The sequence below is a fragment of the Ammospiza caudacuta genome, chromosome 4, assembly GCF_027887145.1.
Source record: "Ammospiza caudacuta isolate bAmmCau1 chromosome 4, bAmmCau1.pri, whole genome shotgun sequence".
NCBI classification, from domain to species: Eukaryota; Metazoa; Chordata; class Aves; order Passeriformes; family Passerellidae; genus Ammospiza; species Ammospiza caudacuta.
Genome location: NC_080596.1, coordinates 25,744,884 through 25,763,200, shown reverse-complemented (window position 1 = coordinate 25,763,200; position 18,317 = coordinate 25,744,884). Strand labels below are relative to the sequence as shown.

General features: G+C 42.3%; 1 protein-coding gene across 1 annotated transcript; it reads right to left on the bottom strand.

Annotated features, from left to right (window-relative positions):
* Positions 1-909: 909 nt before the first annotated feature.
* On the bottom strand, positions 910-18,004 carry ZGRF1 (zinc finger GRF-type containing 1). The gene is made up of 29 exons (XM_058803937.1): positions 17,856-18,004; positions 17,008-17,123; positions 16,818-16,898; positions 16,647-16,703; positions 16,010-16,195; positions 13,507-15,571; positions 13,124-13,206; positions 12,367-12,465; positions 11,863-12,036; positions 11,495-11,600; positions 11,316-11,416; positions 10,963-11,107; positions 8,946-9,601; positions 7,751-7,889; positions 7,185-7,369; positions 6,880-7,067; positions 6,242-6,381; positions 6,018-6,164; positions 5,306-5,420; positions 4,944-5,197; positions 4,318-4,477; positions 3,648-3,725; positions 3,371-3,518; positions 2,973-3,100; positions 2,588-2,711; positions 2,165-2,341; positions 1,915-2,049; positions 1,554-1,815; positions 910-1,137 (listed from the first exon to the last, which is right to left on the bottom strand). Exons 2-29 carry the CDS (start codon positions 17,026-17,028, stop codon positions 1,022-1,024), a joined length of 6,270 nt encoding a protein of 2,089 aa, XP_058659920.1. The 5' UTR covers positions 17,029-17,123; positions 17,856-18,004; the 3' UTR covers positions 910-1,021.
* Between the last annotated feature and the right edge of the window lie 313 nt (positions 18,005-18,317).

Sequence of the window (18,317 nt, the reverse complement as noted above, 5' to 3'; positions counted from 1 at the left end):
GTCTTTAGAGAAAGGCGAGAGAAAGAAGAGGCATATGCTGAAATGGATTTAGCATTTGAAAGAGAGAAAGGAGAGCAGATAAATACACTTAAACGAGGATTTAGTTTTACTCCCGTTGAGTTCTAATGGCTTGTTGATTGAGATTTTAGGGAGCCGGGACAGAGGTGTCAGCAGCAATTTAAAAGCGCCTTTCAGCCCTCCCCCGGCGGAAGGAGCCAGGGCTGCCCTCTCAGGGCGGAGCGGTGCTGCGAACGCAGTGGCGCGCTGGCGGGAGGGGCGCATCACCGCCCGGGCGGCTCCCTCCGCCGGGCGCGCGGCGCCATCTGGCGGCGGCGGAAGCCGCGGGAGCCCTGAGGGGAACGGGAAAACCGGGAAGCAGAGCGGGAATTCCCGGTGAGTCGGGCACCACTGCAGCACCGCTCACAAACGCCGTCCAGCCCAGCCTCGAACACGTACAGGCACGGCACAGCTCCTCTGGGCAACCTGTGCCCGTGCCTCACTGGTACTCCCATGGAAGAATTCATCCCCAATACCCCAACCCATTCCCCCTCGTCCTGTCACTCCCCGCCCTTGTGACAAGTCTCTCTCCAGCTCCCTTGGAGCCCTCAGAGGCGCTGGATGGTGCTTAAGATGTTTGCAAAAGCTGCAGAAGGGGCCTTTTAATTGTTATAGCCAAGCTCTTCCTGGATGTCACCTACCTGTAAACATGAGAGGTGACAGAATTGTTCTAAAATACCATGGTGTTTTAATCTGAAGAACAGTGAAATACCATAAATATCATTAACTACACTGTAAGCATAAAAGGATTTCATTTCTCAAGCAGAAAAAGTCACTCTATTTATCAACCAAATAAAGGCACTTTAATAATTTTTAGTCTTAGGACCACAAGGTCAAACAGATGTATCAATGCACTGAGAGCTAAACAAAAATACCCCAACATTAAATAAATATTAGATTACAAATTACCAGAGCTATTGCTATAGACAAGCAATTAAGGTTTTGTTCATAAAATCAACACATTTTATTTTTCCTTTTTCTTGCACTGTTCTTCTTCCTCCTGGTTCTCCAAGTAAGACTTGAGAATGTCATTTAGCTGCTGCTCACACTGGCTTGCATGTTGTAAGCCATTTTCCCATCCTAGAAGCAGCAATAGACAGAGTAATTACATCTCTCTCTCTACAGCATCCATCATGGAACCAGCCCCTGGCAGTGCCAACATCTATTTCCCCAAGAGTATTGCCTGGCTGTGATATTTCTGCTTGGAAAATGGCTCTGTGGAGTTCAGTCACCAAGATGCTTTATTTGATGTCGGCCAAGCAGGCAAAGTTGTAAACTGTACCTGTGCAACTTGCACATGCTTGCAATATATTAGATTTTGAGAGTAATATTAAACATTGGAGTTTATACATAAACTGATATGAATATAGTGGTTGCTCTAGTGTACACACCATATATTTTATATATTATTATAAACATTGTAAGGTGTATTGTACATAGTGTAATTAAAGATAACAAGGTGCAGGTTTCAAATAGCCCAGCAAAGAAGCTCTTACCTCTGCAGTGGTGAATTACTCTCCCCCACAGCCTGTTCCTGCTCAGACAGGGCAGACTCCCCACAATCAGCAGGTGCCTCTTGGCCCTCGTTAGTGCCACGTTCATCCTCCTCTCCGAGTCTATGAACCCAAAGTGCCTGGTCCTGACACAGGACAGCACAATGATCTCCCTCTCGGCACCTTGGAATGCATCCACCGTGGACACCTGCACAGGCTTGACCTCAAAAGCCTCGGAGTGAACCCCACTGAGCAAATTCTGGATCTGGGGGCAAAGAAACAGGGAAGGGGGTGAGTTTGGCTACTCAGAGTACATTTAAGAGAAGGGCTTTATTGATTTTTGTTACTGATTTATGACACAAACCTTATACATTTGTGATTTATAAAGGGTAATCACGCCAATATCAGCTCCTTCTATTCCACTTGCAATCAGAGACTGGATGAGCTTGACTGTAAAATGAGCTTCTGCCATGTTGTAAAAGCTGTTGTCTCTTTCAATCTGGGAAGAGGGAAAAAGATTCCCAAATTAGCTCTCACCAAAAATGTAAAAAGGAATGGAATGGAGGGAAAATGACAATACTGACTGGTTGCACAAGCGGTGCTGAGGAGCTCACCTGCTCCATGCCATGGACGCTGTAAAAGCAGAGCGTTGGCAGCCACTCCAGGAGAGGAGCCCTGTCCCCCTGGGAGATGCCATCGATGAGGTGCCCGCTGTAGAAGAGCTCGTTGGCGATGGCACTGAGGGCAGGGTGGCAGCGGTACTGCGTCCGGAGAACAATGGGCTCGTGGCCCTGAAGGATGAGGACACAGACATTAGGGCTGGCATGGAGCTGGGAGCAAGCTGGGCTAGGGGAACCTGTCCCTCTCTGTGGTGGGGGTGACCTTGAGGTCCCTTCTAACCCAAACCATTCTGTGATTTTAAGGTATTTTGCAGTGCTGAAACCCTGATCCTCTGACACCTGGAATTGCCCATGTAACCTCAGGGGAGTTACAGTTCCGCTCTCCACATTTCCAAAGGTGTGTTCAGCAGCACCTACCATTAAGCAGAGTCTGTCAAAGAGGGTCTGCTCCAATCCCTGCTCATGAACACTCTCAGACCCTTGGATAGTTGGTGGCAGTTGCTTGGGGTCTCCAACTAGGACGAGCTTTTCACACTGAAACCTAAATAAGAATGTGAAAAAACCAGTGTTCTAAAAAGGATGTTAAAGTGTTCGTAACCAAAGTGTGTGCTTGTTTCTGTATCACACTGCTTCCCATCAGCCTCCCTCCTCCACTCCAGTTTAATAACACCTAAGGACAGGCCTCTATTTGAAATCGCTCTTCCTGCTGCTGGGGTGTTCCTGGGCTCACAGAGGTGTGGAGTGCGGCCCTGCTGGGAGCTGGTGCCCCTGCTGAGGCCCCTCAGGTACAGGAGGGCTGTACCTGGCGATGGGGAGCAGGGAGGCAGGCTCAGTCATCTGGCTGCACTCATCCAGCACCACCACAGGAAACCTGAGCGCCTTCAGGCAGGGGAAGGGGCAGGCAGCACACGTCACTCCAACCACCTTCACCTGCCAGCAGCAAGGAGAAAACAGGCAGGCAAAAAGTTGAAATCATTTCATAGTTCATCTCTGTGCAGCACCTAACTAGAGCAGGAGAATACAGCTAAATTTTTTTCTATCAACAGGACACTAAGCTATATCTGTGCAATCAAACCTAAAGTTCACTTTGTATTTCAAAACCAGGAGTTTTGAATTATAAATTCCCGGTTTCCATGTGCTCAGCCCTGTGGATAAGACACAGCAAATCTCTGCTTTCCCATCCCATCTCTTTGACTGTACCTGTTGCAGAATAGTTTTATTGGTCCCCAGTTTATGCTGCTCAATGCTCTTCCTGACATACATTTTCTCAGCTGGAGTCAAATCTTCTTTCAACAGAGCAAGCAGCTCTTTCAGCTGCTCGTTTTCATTTCCTGAACCTGCATGTAAACTTCAAAGACGATTTTGTAACATACATTGCAGTAACCGAAAACAGCAGCGCTTGGAAAAATAACCACACTTGATAACAATGTATTAACCTACCCCAAATTGCTTCAGATCCCTCAAAGAGGTTTCTTACCTATGGGGAAGAATTGCTTTTGTGATTTTCCTTACACTTCCCACTCTTATAAAATCCTCAAATCCAAGCTCGAGCAGACTTGAAAGAAAAAGAGATGATAAACATTACAGAAAGATGAAATCTTTAGAAAACTTTAAAAGTGGTTTCAAAAGACACATCAGAACACTCAGGAGCACAAACTTCAGTGATCACTGAGATGAAGTACCTCAGAAATTCAACAAAATCAAAATAAACTACCTCATCATGATTTGATGCCTTGATGATTCTCCTCATAGTCTTCCATATGTATCTTCCCTTCCTTTTTCCTTCCAAACCATGCATTTATTTAATGCTAAATTTTCACAAATCTGATCCCCTCTGCTCCTCCTTCCCCTACTGGTACATCCATCCCAAAGATCCCTGAGCAGTACTACTTGGTCCTGATGGATTTTAATAGCATATTTGATGAGAGCAGAGCCTAAAGTAGTCTTCTGTAGATGTTTTATGTACCTTTCACCCTTTTAACTGTGCAAAAGAGCTGAGGTACAATTAAAGTCTGTGTGTGCCACTTTTTAGGGAAACAAATCAATCTTTTTGATGTGTTTTACAGGAAATACCAGCACGATTACCACTACAGTGTAAGTGCATTATTGGTTTTGGAAAAAGAACCATAAAAGCCTCAGCAACCCACCCCAGCAGGATCCTGTCCACAGCAACGTTGGTGGAAGAAGCAATGAGGAGTTTCCATGGAGTTGCCCTCGGACCCTCTGTAGCTTCACTGCTTTCAAAGAGCTGCACAAGGAACAAGATGACCACAGACAGCAAGTAGCTCTTGCCAGCTCCAAAAACACCTGGGGTTTTGGAAGAAAAAGCCCAAGTTACAAGTGAGAATTTCCTAGAAATCAATTGCTTTAACTTCAGTTATGCTGTGATTCCTCGAAAATAATTGCATGGGCTTGCTTACACTTACAAAAACAATATATAGTTGTATTAATAAGCAGCTAATACATGATAAAAAGTGGTTTGCATATGAAAAGAAAAAAACTGAAGACAATAAATAATTCTGATTTTATGTATAGGTATTTCTAGGCAAAACCTCCTATGCTTCAGTGAAATCCTGGAAAAGGCAGAGCGAAAATTTAATTTAATTTAGATTTAATTTCAAGGGGCAAAAGCTCTGTGCTGACAGAATGGATGTATTAATGACACAGTATCAGAGGGGCTGATTCTGGCATTCTAGATTGGTGGCATTTACCAATAATCAACATCTGTGCAAAGCTACAACAGCAGGAAATATCACAACTCTTGGCTGTGTACCACGTATGATTGTGATGGGGAAGCTCTGATGTTCCTCCCCTCCTTTGGGCTTTTCACAGGTCATCATCTGAGCCACGTGAATCAGAGATGCTGCTTGGTCTGGGTTCAGGGAGAACCTCTGGATCATCTCTTCAGCCACTCCCATTGCCACTTGAGAGCTCACAGGGCCAGACATGGAGCACTTCACACTCATGGCAGGTGGAGTGAATTTCCTTTTGTTGACTCTTTTTGTAGCATTTTCAGAATCAAAATTCCTAGGAAAACAAAAAATACCCAGAAGTCGTGATATGATACAAATTGTATCTCCTGGTTCTGATATTCCTGCACTGGACTGCTCACAGTATCCCAGGACAATAACTCACATTTTCAGGAGATATGGGATCAGTGGTAATGTGGATGGATTGAAGTGCTCCTCCATGTTCCTTAGGGAGGCCAGCTCACCACTGGCATTACACACCAGCAAGGCATGAACACACACTGCAAGGGCCACAGAGAAACAAAAGGAGAAAGGAGTTAATAGAGCAGAAATTGCAAATCAGCTGAAGAAATTAATTATAAAATGCCAAAAGAGTTATTAACTGATTTTATCTTCTCCATTTACAAAACAAAACAACCCCAAAGCTTTAACTTAATTCAACAGCAAAACCAACAAAACCAAGAAACTTTTGCAGTCACAGACTTAATACATGGCTTTTTATAAAAAAATTAATTTTCCAGTGAGTTGTTTGAGGTTTCTGCATTTTTTTTTTTAAGGACAGTAAAAACATATTCCTTTTACTTACACTTTGACAGTCAACTTGCATTGTACATCATATTACATAATTTACTACTTTCCTCATATTATTCTCATTTCTTCCCCACCCATTTGCAATTTGCCAGCTACTTTGCAGGTTTAACTGCATTAATTAATGTATTCAAATTATATATTCAAACACACAAGGAAAAAAAATACTGTGAATTAAATCGTGTGCAAGGTTTGAGAAATTCTCAAATTCTCAGCAGCTTATCCTTCATTGCTGGCTGGATTTTTCCTTAGTTGTTTCCCACAGTTTTCAATGTGGCTGTGGAACTCACTGTTGGATCTCCAGTTGGAGGGACTGTAGCCTTTCAGTGGTAGCAATTCTATCTCATTGTTGGAGGATGGTCCAAAGAAAGCACTGCTTGCAATGAAAGTATTAATGGGATCAAAGTTCAGAGTCTTGGAAACAACCCAGATGTCATCTGCCAAAAACAATACAGAGTCCTCATCAGCCTCTCCCACTGCCACCTTTGAAATCTGATGTTTAAGGTGTGCTCACCTTTGCTGTAGAGAGAAGAATGCTCCTTTCTGCTTAGCTTTAGGTATAATTTGGGTTTGGAGTCACCATCAAAGCTGGCAGGTGTATTCATAAATTTCTTGAACTTACTGTACCTCTGTGTTGGAATTTCAAAGGCTTTCCTGGGAAATTGTAATTAAAAAAAAAAAAAAAAAAAGGAAAAAGGTATGTAAAACCATCAGCACATTTTGGATTCAGCACCAAAAGTAAGAAACCTCCATTTATCTTGACTGCAAAATCCTCTCATATCCAGCCACAATTAAATTGTTTCCTCTACAGTTAAACAGCACAGAATAGCCTTTGAGATGACTTCTGGCATTAAAATTAGAATCTTGAAGAGAAGAAATCAAATTCTCCTACTGAGGATTAAATGAACAAAGTCCAAATGCAACAGTTCTGACACTAAGCAATTGATCACGTTGCTGGTCAGCAGTTTTGATTCCTGCTAAAAACAAATACCATTGCTATAAATATTTTTCCTTCAGTAATTTAGCTCTTGCACTTCTTTACAGAAAGAAATCTTGACTCTTTAAATGTAGAGAAAATGTGTTAAATCCTGCTGAAGTCCTGGGCTACTGGAATATTCATAAACCTTGAAGTGGCACAGCATTTGAGGATACCTCACCAAAAGCTGGCATTCCTCATAAACAGCAATCTTTTGACTCCTGAGGTATGTCCCAATACTTTTTGTGTCATGGAGCACTGCACCAGGTCTGGATTTTGTCTGTGTGGGGTTCACATCTTCAATCCACTTGAAAAAGGAGCACTGCTCAGCTTTTGGGGCATCACAGGCATAGAACAAACGACCCTGCAAGGGAAGGAAGGGGAAAAAAGTCCATGAGCACCAAAACAAGGAAGAAAAAAAAGAGAAAGCAATGGATACTTTCACCCCCAAAGTGTAAAAACCACAAGGAATAAACAGCACCTTGTTTTGACCTTCTTTTTTAACCATCACCAGCTTAGCAGGGTGCATGTGGTTGCAGAGTGGGGCACAGCTTCCTTGGCCCTGGCTTTGCCCATCTTTCCCCGCAGTGTAAAATGATATGTCCACCTTGGAGAGGGCATGGTGCAGCCTCTGGGCCAACTCAAACAGCATTATGTTCAATTGCTCTTGGTGGGGAAAGGACAACAACAGAATCATTAGCACACACTTAAAATGCTTACACAGCTACACAAAATCCAAACAAATGTATTTCCATTGGAAAATTTCCATCCCAAATCAAAATATTTCATCTGAGTCCTAAAAGAAACCACGTGACCCGAAAAATCCACTTATTCCAGAGGAAAAAAAAAAAGGCTTAGGTATCTTAAGACTGGAAAACAGCCCTGAGGTTACAGAGTTGAACAGTGTGTACTTTTTGGCTTGCCTCTGCAATTTTGAATATAGACTAAATATATTTCAGTAGAAATATAAAAAAAAAAATGAAATGCACCCTGCTGTTTTAATAGGCAATGTTTAAAATGACAGCATTTCACAGAGCAGAGACTGACCTGTCAGAGCAGCTTTAAAAACCTGCTTGTAGTGAGTGTGAGACTGAAACACAGCTGGGATGGAAATCTTTCTTTTAGGAAGATTGGTGTGTTTCACTTTATCCACAGGAGGAAAAGACAACTCAGAAATTGTTATGTCCTAAAAAGACCCAGGAAAATAAACCATTAAAAACTGTAAGACCTTGAATGAGGAAATTGCAGATTTGTAAAAAATACTAAAAGTTTCCCTAGAGCTTGGGCTGCCATTTAGGATGCACCATGAGGTTAAAATTTCCTCCTTGCCAAACAGCTTGCATTTATAATAACACACATAATACTTCCAAAGGCATTAGAATAAATATTATGTAGTTCAAAATCATGTTTTTCAGCACTAGGCATGGGGAAGGAGCACACAAACCCTATTTTCAACACCATTTTTGCACAGAAATAAATGAATTATAAGTGTCTTCATAAGCTTTTTAAGTCTGGTATAGGGATTTTACACATGTATATATTTGTATAAAAACACACACAATGTGTATACCCATGTATATGTTAAATATCTTAGTTATTTCCTTTCTCTGCTTCACAGAAATACTGTAGTGGACAGTTTTATAGAACCAAAAAAACTTGAAAAAAAGAGTCAACATTTTCTTCAACTCTCAAAACCATTTGACAACTTAAAAAACTTAACTTGTGGTTGGTTTGGTGCTTCAATTTGCCCAATTTGCTCTATCTGCCTACTGATCACAAACACATGTGCTAAGTTTTTAGGTGCTTATTCAATGCCATAACTTGACTTTTACACGACTAAAACTGAAGGAATTTATAATAATTTGAAGTCAGAGACTATGACTTAAAGCAAAAATTGGTGTTGATTAAAATGATGCTGATACCACAATTAAGAAAAACCCACAATTTCTTATGAATCAGAGATGTCAAAACAGCCCAGCATCTTTTCTTTCATCTTCCTGCCATTGACAATCAGATTAAAAATCTAAATCTGGCACTGAACTACCTTTACAAAGGATTAGTCGTGGCATGTGACTAATGTATTAAAAATACATTCAAAATTAAAAAATACATTAAAAATTAAAGACATTTTTGGTGTCACTATGCAATCCTACAGACTAAATCTGCAGGCAATGAGATAAATGCAGCTCCTGTGGCTAGAGCACCGTGCAGGTGTCAGTGTCAGTGACAGCCTGGTACACACCTGGCCCTCTCCAGTTCCGCCGTGGCAGCTCAGGTGACTCAACACCTTCTGTGCGGCCGCAGCCAGCGGTGCCTGCGGAAAGTGCAGGGCGGGCGCGTTCCCCGGCGGCACCGGACCTGCTCCCGCAGCCCCGGAGCGCTCCCCGGGCCGGCCCCCGGCCGCCAGCGGCGCTGCAGGGCTGGCAGCGCTCGGATCCGCGGCTCTGCTCTCTCCTGGCTCAGCCGCCGGCATTCCCAGCACGCTCCGGGCACAGATATCATCCTCCTCCTCCCCTTCAGCACTGTTTTCAGGGATCAAATCGCTCTGAGCACTGCTTTGATACTTCAGCCACTTGCTTTGTCTGCCTTGGGCAGTCACATCGGGGAGCACTGGTGGCACAGATCCCCTTCGTCCACCTTCCGTGTACTCCCCGAACACAGAGGTGTCAGAATTCCTGTCCTGGGGGCTGGGAGCACTCCTGGGAAATGCCACTGACTGGCTGCACAGATTGCCTCCTGAAGAGTCCAAAGATTGCTGGAAATGCTCACTCTCAGAGGGGTAAAACATGGCAGCAATCTCGTGGGTGGCAGGAACAGTGACAAAGGGGGCTCGTGTTTTCATTGTGGGCTTCAGTGCTGGCAGGCTGCATTCCTGTGCGTGGCTGGATTTCTCCTGGGCTGTGGGGAAAATACAGCTTACAAGCAACCTGGGGCACCCAGGGATGGTGTGGGAATACACAAAATTAGAGGGTTTTGGGGAAAGCTGCAAAAGGCAGGCCTCTGATACAGCAGAACTGTAAGTAGAGCTGAAGCAGCAGCCATGAGATAAGTCAGCAGAAAATTATTTCAACTGTAGAAAAAGCAAGGGCAAATAGAACAATGGCCTGTGTATTAATGCTTGTCTGAATAGCTCTCTAAGCTGCAGCAAGTTTATCTAGCAAGCTATTAGGAAGGTTAAAGCTTAATAATGGAGCTCTGTGCATTGTGTTTGAAGGCTTACAAACAGGTCTTTTATTTGAAATAAGCAAACATTGTTTAACCAAAGGTACATGTGCTCATGGTGATTAGATAGAACTACTGTCAATGTGTTTTTGCTTTGTGTGATTGGTCAAGAAGCTTATAAAGTAAGTTGTAACATTAAGTTTTTTGGCCTGCTGCCTGGAATGTGAGCTGCTAGCATCTTCCCATTGTCATAACCATGTAATGAGACTGATGCTGAAAAATAAACAGCTCGAGGCACTTTGCACAGCAGCCCCGTCTGTAAAGAGCCCCCCTTGCCAGTCAGATGGCACTTCTGATGTACCAAAAGTAAGGAATTCTAAATTCTTCCTTCTACACCCCCCCTTGCAGCTGGGAAGCTCTCTGGATTGCTCCTGTGCAGTATTACACTAAATGATGGACTTTGTGTGATTCTTTTAATTAGTTTGTTTGATTCTTTAAAATTTCTTTGAAAATAATTTTTTAAAAAATTTCTTTGAAATCTCCATATTCAGAACACATTATGTAGCCATTCTGCTTGTATAAAAGACCTACTATTAAATTAAACATGGTTGTATTTTGGAGGTCATTAATCTGATGTCACTGACATCTGCCAACTAGAAAAAACATTTAACATTTTAACATTTGCTTTTTTTCCAAAAGATAACCCACAAACCTACAAATTAACATTGAACAACACAGATAAATAAGCTCTCACTACCAAAAGGCATCCTTTTGACTACATTAATTATCATTAGTGACAGTTATAGAGAGGTGTCAAATGGGAGAGGGTCAGAGGACAGCTGAATATGGAAGAAAACTCAAAGCAGGTAAATAAAAACATAGGGATCATGTAGAAACTTAGCTTACAGCCTTCCTGCCCCCAAACTAGAAGCTGATTTTTCTTTATAAAACTAAATCCCTCTACTCAAGTCTCCTTCAGGAGACTATAATTGGCAGAGTAACTGTCTGTGATGGCCCAACTCATTGTGCTTCAAGAACTCTCAGAGATTTTCAGCTAAAACAATGTGAGGTGCCAGTATAACCCTGTAAATTCTTACTGAAGAAGAAAGCTGTGAGTTGTGGTTCACTGGGTAAGAGCCCATGTGTCAGGGGCTCCTGGATGTCTCCAACAGGCTCCTCATTTCCCCAAGGTGGAGAAATTGCACAGTCTGGATCAAGTGGGGAAGTCACTTCTGGTGAAATCTACAGGTGAAGAATTAACATGGCAGGTTAATTAACATGACTGAAAAAATCCCTGGTTACAGCTCTTTCATCACCATTCTCTCTCTCATCATTCTAAACAATGAGATATCTCTCAGAGATGAGATAAAACAGCTCCAAAAGTAAGAAATTTCCACGAACACACAGGAAATAAAGCCAAAAATGTTTGCAAGAGCCAGTCAATCCCCACCTTGCCAGGCTCCCAGGCAGTCCACTGTGCTTGTCTCAGGTCAGGGGGTGGGTGTGACACTGTCCATGGTGGCACTTCAGGGTGCACATCCAGTGCCAGTGCTAGGAAAAACAGAAGAGCTGAAGTCATGCAGAAATTCTGAGGCCATTCACTGCCCTTGTCCTTTTACTTTCACTTACAGGACTGATTTATTCCTGGCTCTTCAATAACATCAGGCTTCACTTCAAAATTCCCTTCTCTTACAAGGTCAACATCATCCTTACGAAGGCTCCTGGAACCTGGAGACTTCATTAAAAAAAAAAAAAGCCTAAGCAAAAACTTAGTAGAAATTAAACTGCTTATCTTCTTTTTTTCAAAGTGCAACTGATCAAAGGAGCAGAAAAAACAAAGTGACACATTGTGAAGTTCTATGACAAAGGTAAGTAAAAATAATTGGCTTTTATATGATTGTAGCAGTTTAAAAATGAACTATTTTCTATCCTAAATTGACAAGATACTTTCTTGCACTAAGGTTAGTATGGATAACTGAACAAAAAAAAAGTTTTACCTGTCTCAAGTCAAAAAGGTCATAATGCCTTGAAAAGAGGGGTGAGAAAAATGTCTCAGCTGCCAAGTCCACATTGTCTGGGTGCTGCTGCCATCCGTGCTGGGAGCATGGAGCTCTCAGCATCACCTCACTAGCTGCTGATCCTTTCACTTGGTACCCTTGGAAGGCAACAGGCTGCACAATGCATGGAATTATCACTGACAGCAAGGAAAAACTGCTCTGCAACTAGCTACAGTCAGAACAGGTATTTGTTACACATACAACAAAAATAACCTGTTGACTCTGCAGAAGAGAAACAAAAAAAAGATCTGGGTTTTTTTTTCCCTTGTAATTTGAGTTTTAAACTCTCCCTGAAAACATTAGTACAGTGAACTGTACTAAAAATAACAAATTTTATTACTAAAATTTTATTAGGACTTAGTGCAATATATTGCAATTAGCAAAGCATTGAACTGAAATTTAGGAAACACTGTTAATTATACTTGAGTTCCACAGCAATGGTACCTTTAGTTGCCAGTCAGATGGCCCAGGGTCCCTTTGGGCTGCTGCTATTGGTACAATATATGCATCTGTCTTCTGTAATAAACTGTCCACACAGTTGGGCTGCACAGGAAGGTACCAAAAACTAGTTAGTCTAACAATTTAATAACCATTTAAAGTGAAAATTTAGGCTAAGAAATGTTTTGTATTTATACAAAGGAAGCCTTTTCAGTTACAGCTTTTTTATTTGGAAGCCATCCATGACAGGATAAGAAACCATGTTTTTCAAACAGAACATGAAAAAGAAGATTTCTAAAATGTTTCTGTAAACTTTAGATTGATTGAAAAGGAAAAAAGGCTGTTAAAAGCATTTTTTACATAACAGGATAAAAAACAATGTGAATTAACAAACACAAACAGTTTTCCCAGTGTATTTCAACCTAAATGCTAAAATTCCAAGGAGAGCCATGCATTTAAAAAGCTAGTGGGGGAAAAAAAGGTGGTAAAAGATGGGGTAGGGAAGGAGAATTACCAGACATATTGATCGGATATTAAAAATTACTAAATACCACACTTTTCATGAAGTATCTTGTCATACATGAGGCCTCCTGAATATTGTCAAGATGATATCTTCTATTTATTACCAGCTTCATAAACAATGCCTCTAAGCAATTTATAGCTCAACTTTTATGGTTTCTAACCCAAGCATTTTATTCCAGGAGCCAGGTGGAAAATGAATTTATCTTGTACAGATAAATATATGTAGTCAAAAATTGGTTACCATCAGGGCAGGAGAATCAAAGTATGAACAGGAAGATGCCTGTAAACTTTCTGAGTAAGGCATTTCCGTAAACTCTTTTATAGCTACAAGAGATGGAAAAGCACAATGAGTTACAGTCAATAGTCTGGGGTTTTTTACATGAAAACATCTGAATATTGACAGGTTTGCAAACCTTACCCATGCAACCCATGCACAGTTAGGATTTAACTGAATGAGAGCAAACAGACTTGGAGCTCACAATGTTGCTTTAAACAGCACAACTTGCACGAGGGAACCTACCTAACACAGCACTCTAATAAAAGTATTGCTAAATGAGGAGAAATGAGAGAAATCAAACAGGTATAGACATACAGAATCCAGTTTGAAATAGAAGCTGACCTAACCTTGATCCTTCTCAAGGGGTTCAAGTGTCTCCTTAGGAGGGTCTGTTTCACAGCACATGCTGGTGTTTTCCTCCATCCTTTGCAAGCTCTCTAATGCTGTGCTATGCTGTGTCAAAGCTCTCAGAAGAGCAATGTCATTCACCAAATCAGGGAATCCTGAGCAATTCTCAGCCACTGCTGTGCATTTCAGGCAATCCACCCCTATTGTCTCTCCTTGGCAGGCTTCAGGAGAAGCAGTTCTGCACTCTGCATTTTCCAGCACAGTTCCTCCTACTGCTGTTTGCTCTGGAGATGAACAACCTCCTCCTAAAGGATCTGATTTCTGTGACAAGGCCAGCAGAGGGCTGCCTGGTTTCATGTCACCACTCCTAGCAGCCCAGAAGTGCTCTGAGCCAACATCTGGGGATTCCTCACATCCAAGCTGTGTAACTCCTCCCTCAGTCTTTTGGTCCAAGGGAGAAATTATTCTGCTGGGAGAAATACCTGTGAGACTTCCAGTGGCTTCAGACAGCCTGGTTTCAGGGTGGCATTCATTAACACTGGTGTCCCCAGGCAGGAGATCAGAGAGCTGCTTTTTCACCCAGGATGTGCCACTGATGGTGAGTGCTGCACAGCCATCCAGATCCTCCTCTTGCTTTGAGCCTTCAAAACTTGACTGACTCTCACTGATCTCTTTTATGTTGTGTCCATCCCCTAGAAGTTCCACTTGGGTTTTGGTCTGGTTTGCAGCATCTTCTGCAGCTCTCCTGGCATCACTGTCACAAAGCTGGGGTGGTGGACCCCCCTCTCCATCAGATTTGGAACATCTGATTTCATTTTTGCTTTGTGTCTCTACGTCACAGCAAGAATGAGGCTTCCAATGAGGGCTCAAGGCAGCACCCTGTGCTATATCTCCTCCCTGGGAGCTGCCTGGGCTCCATGAAGGTGTGTCTTCCTCAGGGAATCCCTTCCCTTCTCTCTCACACACATCTTCATTGTCCATGTCATTAAAATCAAAAGCCTCCATTAGGTTAAAGCTAACCTCCATCAGTTCCCCATCAGGACTACAGTCTGTGCCCTGCAAACTCAACTGCTCCTTCCCAACTCCAGCTTCAGCCAATGCCACATCCCCAGAGAGCTCTGGGTCATTAGACAGTCCCCCTGAATTTTGCCTTGGTTGAAGCTCACTCTGCATCTTCACAGAGCAATTCTCCCTAAGCCTGTCAGTCCCTGAATGCTCCCTGTATCCAAAGGGATGGCTTTCAAAGGTGGTTGGACTTGCTGAAGGTGAAATGTCACCTGAGGATGGGACAAACTGACTGTCACTCATTCTACTTACAGTGGACTCAAGTAGGAAGTAACTACTTGTGTTGCAGTCACCTTGTAAATCTTGACTTAAATAATTTACCTTTTTGTATTGTCTGTGTCCCGTGACTTCTTCACCACAAGGCTGTTCAGCTGAATTTGGAAGTGCTAGAACATTCCAGTCCTTTGTATCATTTACATTTCCCTGCACAAAAGGCAGGTGCTGGCTATCTGGAACGAGTCCTTGGGCAGGGTCACCTGAAAGAGCAGGCAGGACAGGGCTTTTTCTGTCACATAAACCTGCATTTTGTGCTGCCTGAACCCTGGAAAGGCAGCCTGTGGCTCCAGATGTTTGCTCTCTGTGGTGTCCTTGTGCTGGTTTGGACTTGAGCAGAGCAATGATCTGTGCTGTGCTCCTGATGTGGTGGGACACTGCCCCAGCACCAGTGTGCCCAGTGAGGAGAGGAGATTCCTGCTTCCCAGCCAGCTGATGGGAGTTCTGCCTCTCTGTCCCCTCCCAGCTGTCACTGAAGGGAGCAGAAAGCAGGGAGGACACAGACATTTGTTCTCTGCCATTGTCCCTGCACCCCTCTTCCTGACTGCCTGCAGAGGGATATGTTCCTGCATCCTTCCTGCAAACCGTGGAAAACAACGGAGAGCTGATGTAAAACTGGGATGGAAAACTCCCTTGACACCCCTTAGATGAGGGCAACACTGCTGCTTTTCCTTCATCTTCCACAGCTGGTGTTTTCTTCTCAACTTGGCGTGGCCCTCGGAACCCCTGGGAGAGAAATTGGCAATTAATCCATGTTTTGTAATCAGATGCTGAAAATGGAGCACACTGCATTCTGATCAAGTGGCCTAGGAATGTATTCTGATCAAATCCATGAGGATTCCACAGGTGCACAGAAACAACCTTAAGCCCTTGTGATTTTTACTGTAGGCAACATCCATCCTGCTAAAGCAAATCTCCTAAATGTGGAAAAAATACATTCTGGATTATAGCTCAAAAAAAAGGGGAAAAAAAGAAAAAAAGGAAAAAGTGGAAAAGGAAGGAGGGAAGAGAAGGAAGGAGGGAATAGGGAAAAAAAAGAAAAATATAAAGAAAAGAAAAGGCAGGAAGAAATTCCGTATATATTTCCCATTCATGCAAATATGTGTCCCTTGTGTTTTACACTGCATATAAACATGAGACATAAAATTTGGAACAAAAACTCACTGTAAACTTCCTTTTCAAGCCAACAGGGAGATGTCTTGGGGGTAGAAGAGCAGGTTTGACACCATTTCTGTCCACTGCTGGAGTTTCTGCTTGCTTTGGCTGCTCTTCAGAGGGCTTTTCACTCACTTTGGCTGCTTCAACTGTGATCAAATATCGCTCACTTTCCAAATCATCTCCAGGAGTCACCTGGAAAAGGGAGAGCAGCAGTGTATACCTAATAGTACTGTACAAGAAACAATATTATATAGCTTTATTTTTAAAAACATACAGTCTTTTGAGTACTTGTATGTAAAAAATTCAGCTGCTTACACCTAGTATATCACAAATGCCAGATAATACTTTTATTTATACATATATTGTAAAAAGCAGTAGCACTTAGCTTCAATGATTATTTCATTTATCACTGTAATATACTGCTTTTACCACAGAGGAAGAAAAATTCCATGAAAGCTTCTGGACAAACAGTAAGATCTGGTAATTAGTAAAAGCTGTTTTCCCTTTCCGTTATTTGCACTGTAGCAGAGTTCCATATCAGCCACTAGAAAAATTACTCTTTTGGCTACCAAACAAGTGTTTGGAATGCTGCCTGAAAGACCAACTACAAGCAGATATAAAAACAACTCTGAACAAAAGATACCTGAGATTTTATAAAAATACTCTCCAGACATTGTCCTTTATCATCAAACAAGGTAGCCTGCAAAATACAAAATAACATTTTAAAAAGCCACACATTTATTTCACAAATCAACTAGACTGCCACTGGCAGCAGCAGATATTAAATCCAATAGTGTTAAATCTGAATTTTCACCTGATTTCTGCCAGTTCTAACCCTCAGAATTCCATCTTGCCATGTTTTTGATTTTTTCATCTTTTGGTGAGTGTATAACACCTGTTTTAAATATGTAAAACATTGAAAAAAACAAGAAGTAAGAAAATGTTCAAGTATTTCAGCAGCTACAGTTTTTAAACTTAATTCCACAGTGTTAAAAATCACTCACAGTAAATTCTTGAGAGGCCATTGCTTTGGCAACACAGACACCCAACAGGTTACTTCACAAATATCCACACCTTCCCACAGCCAGAGAGACAGGGAAATGGCCAGGATGCAGCAGAGCTGTGAAGGAAAAGTGTGGACAAAAAAAAAAAAATCTTACTTTTTCTCCTCAAAAAGAAAAGATAATTAGATGCAAGACAATAACAAACCAGTGGAGTAGAGCTGCTGTGAGCATTTTAAAGAGAAGCCTCAAAAACAATCTAACAGACTGCTGTTAAAAAAGAAAAAAAATCTTTTTAATACATGTCAAGATATTTTCCAGCTTTTAGACAAGCTCATTCATTTAAATGAATGGCTGGCATCGCTGAATAATTCAGAATTACTTGAAATAAAATTCCAGAAGTTTATTTGCAGAAAAAAACCCAAAAAACCAAATCCAAAATAGCAGAGAAGCTGTTACCAGAATGATTTTGTCCCAGGTGTGGAGTTGCTCATGCAAAAATAACTGACTTCCCGTGGAGCCAAACCTCTTTGCATATTTGAAATTAGACCATGAGATATTTTAAAGTAAATTTCTATATTGATTTTTAATGTATAAATATTTAGAATTAATATTTAAGTATATTATATATTTATGTAAATATTAAATAAATGTTATATATAAGCATAAATATTTATAATTAATACTTAAGTAGATTATATATAATACATACATAAATATTACATAAAATATTTAGAATTAATGTTTAAGTACATTATATATAATATTTAGATGCAATTCTGATTTAATATTTTAATATAAATATATTATGTTTAATATTGATATATCAATATATAACATGATATATATACTTTGGATGGGTGAGGAGCAGTTTATATGACGGACAGGGGAAAGATTCGCGCTGTTTCTTATGGTTGCCAGCTCCTTGGGCGCTTCACAAGGTGGCGATCCTTGGACCCGGTTTGAGGACAGAGTTTTATTCCCCGAGTTCTCAGAGCAGCCGGACGGACGCGAGCCCTTGGGGAGCTCCCGGGGAACGAACGCCGCGGGCAGCGGGACCGGCCGCTGTCACCGGCGCTGCCTCCACACAGCCAAAGGGACGCACTCCACACCATCCTCCTAGCGGGATGCCCCGAGGGCCCGCAGCCCGCCACCCCTCCCGGTGTGCCGGGCGGACGCCCCGCTCCTACCCAGCGGCTCCAGCAGGGGCTCGGGCTCGGGCACTGGGAGCGGGACGGGGATGGCGGCGCCGGCACCGCCGCCTTTACGAACTTCCCGCCGCCGCGCCCGCGTGACGTCACCACACCCGCGCC

Coding starts and splice junctions, on each gene's coding strand:
- ZGRF1 (XM_058803937.1), bottom strand. CDS start 17,028: ATGGCCTCTCAAGAATTTACT. Junction 16,704..16,817: donor TTAGAACTGGCAGAAATCAG/GTGAAAATTCAG, acceptor TGTATTTTGCAG/GCTACCTTGTTTGATGATAA. Junction 9,602..10,962: donor ACTCACAGCTTTCTTCTTCA/GTAAGAATTTAC, acceptor TTTTCCCCACAG/CCCAGGAGAAATCCAGCCAC.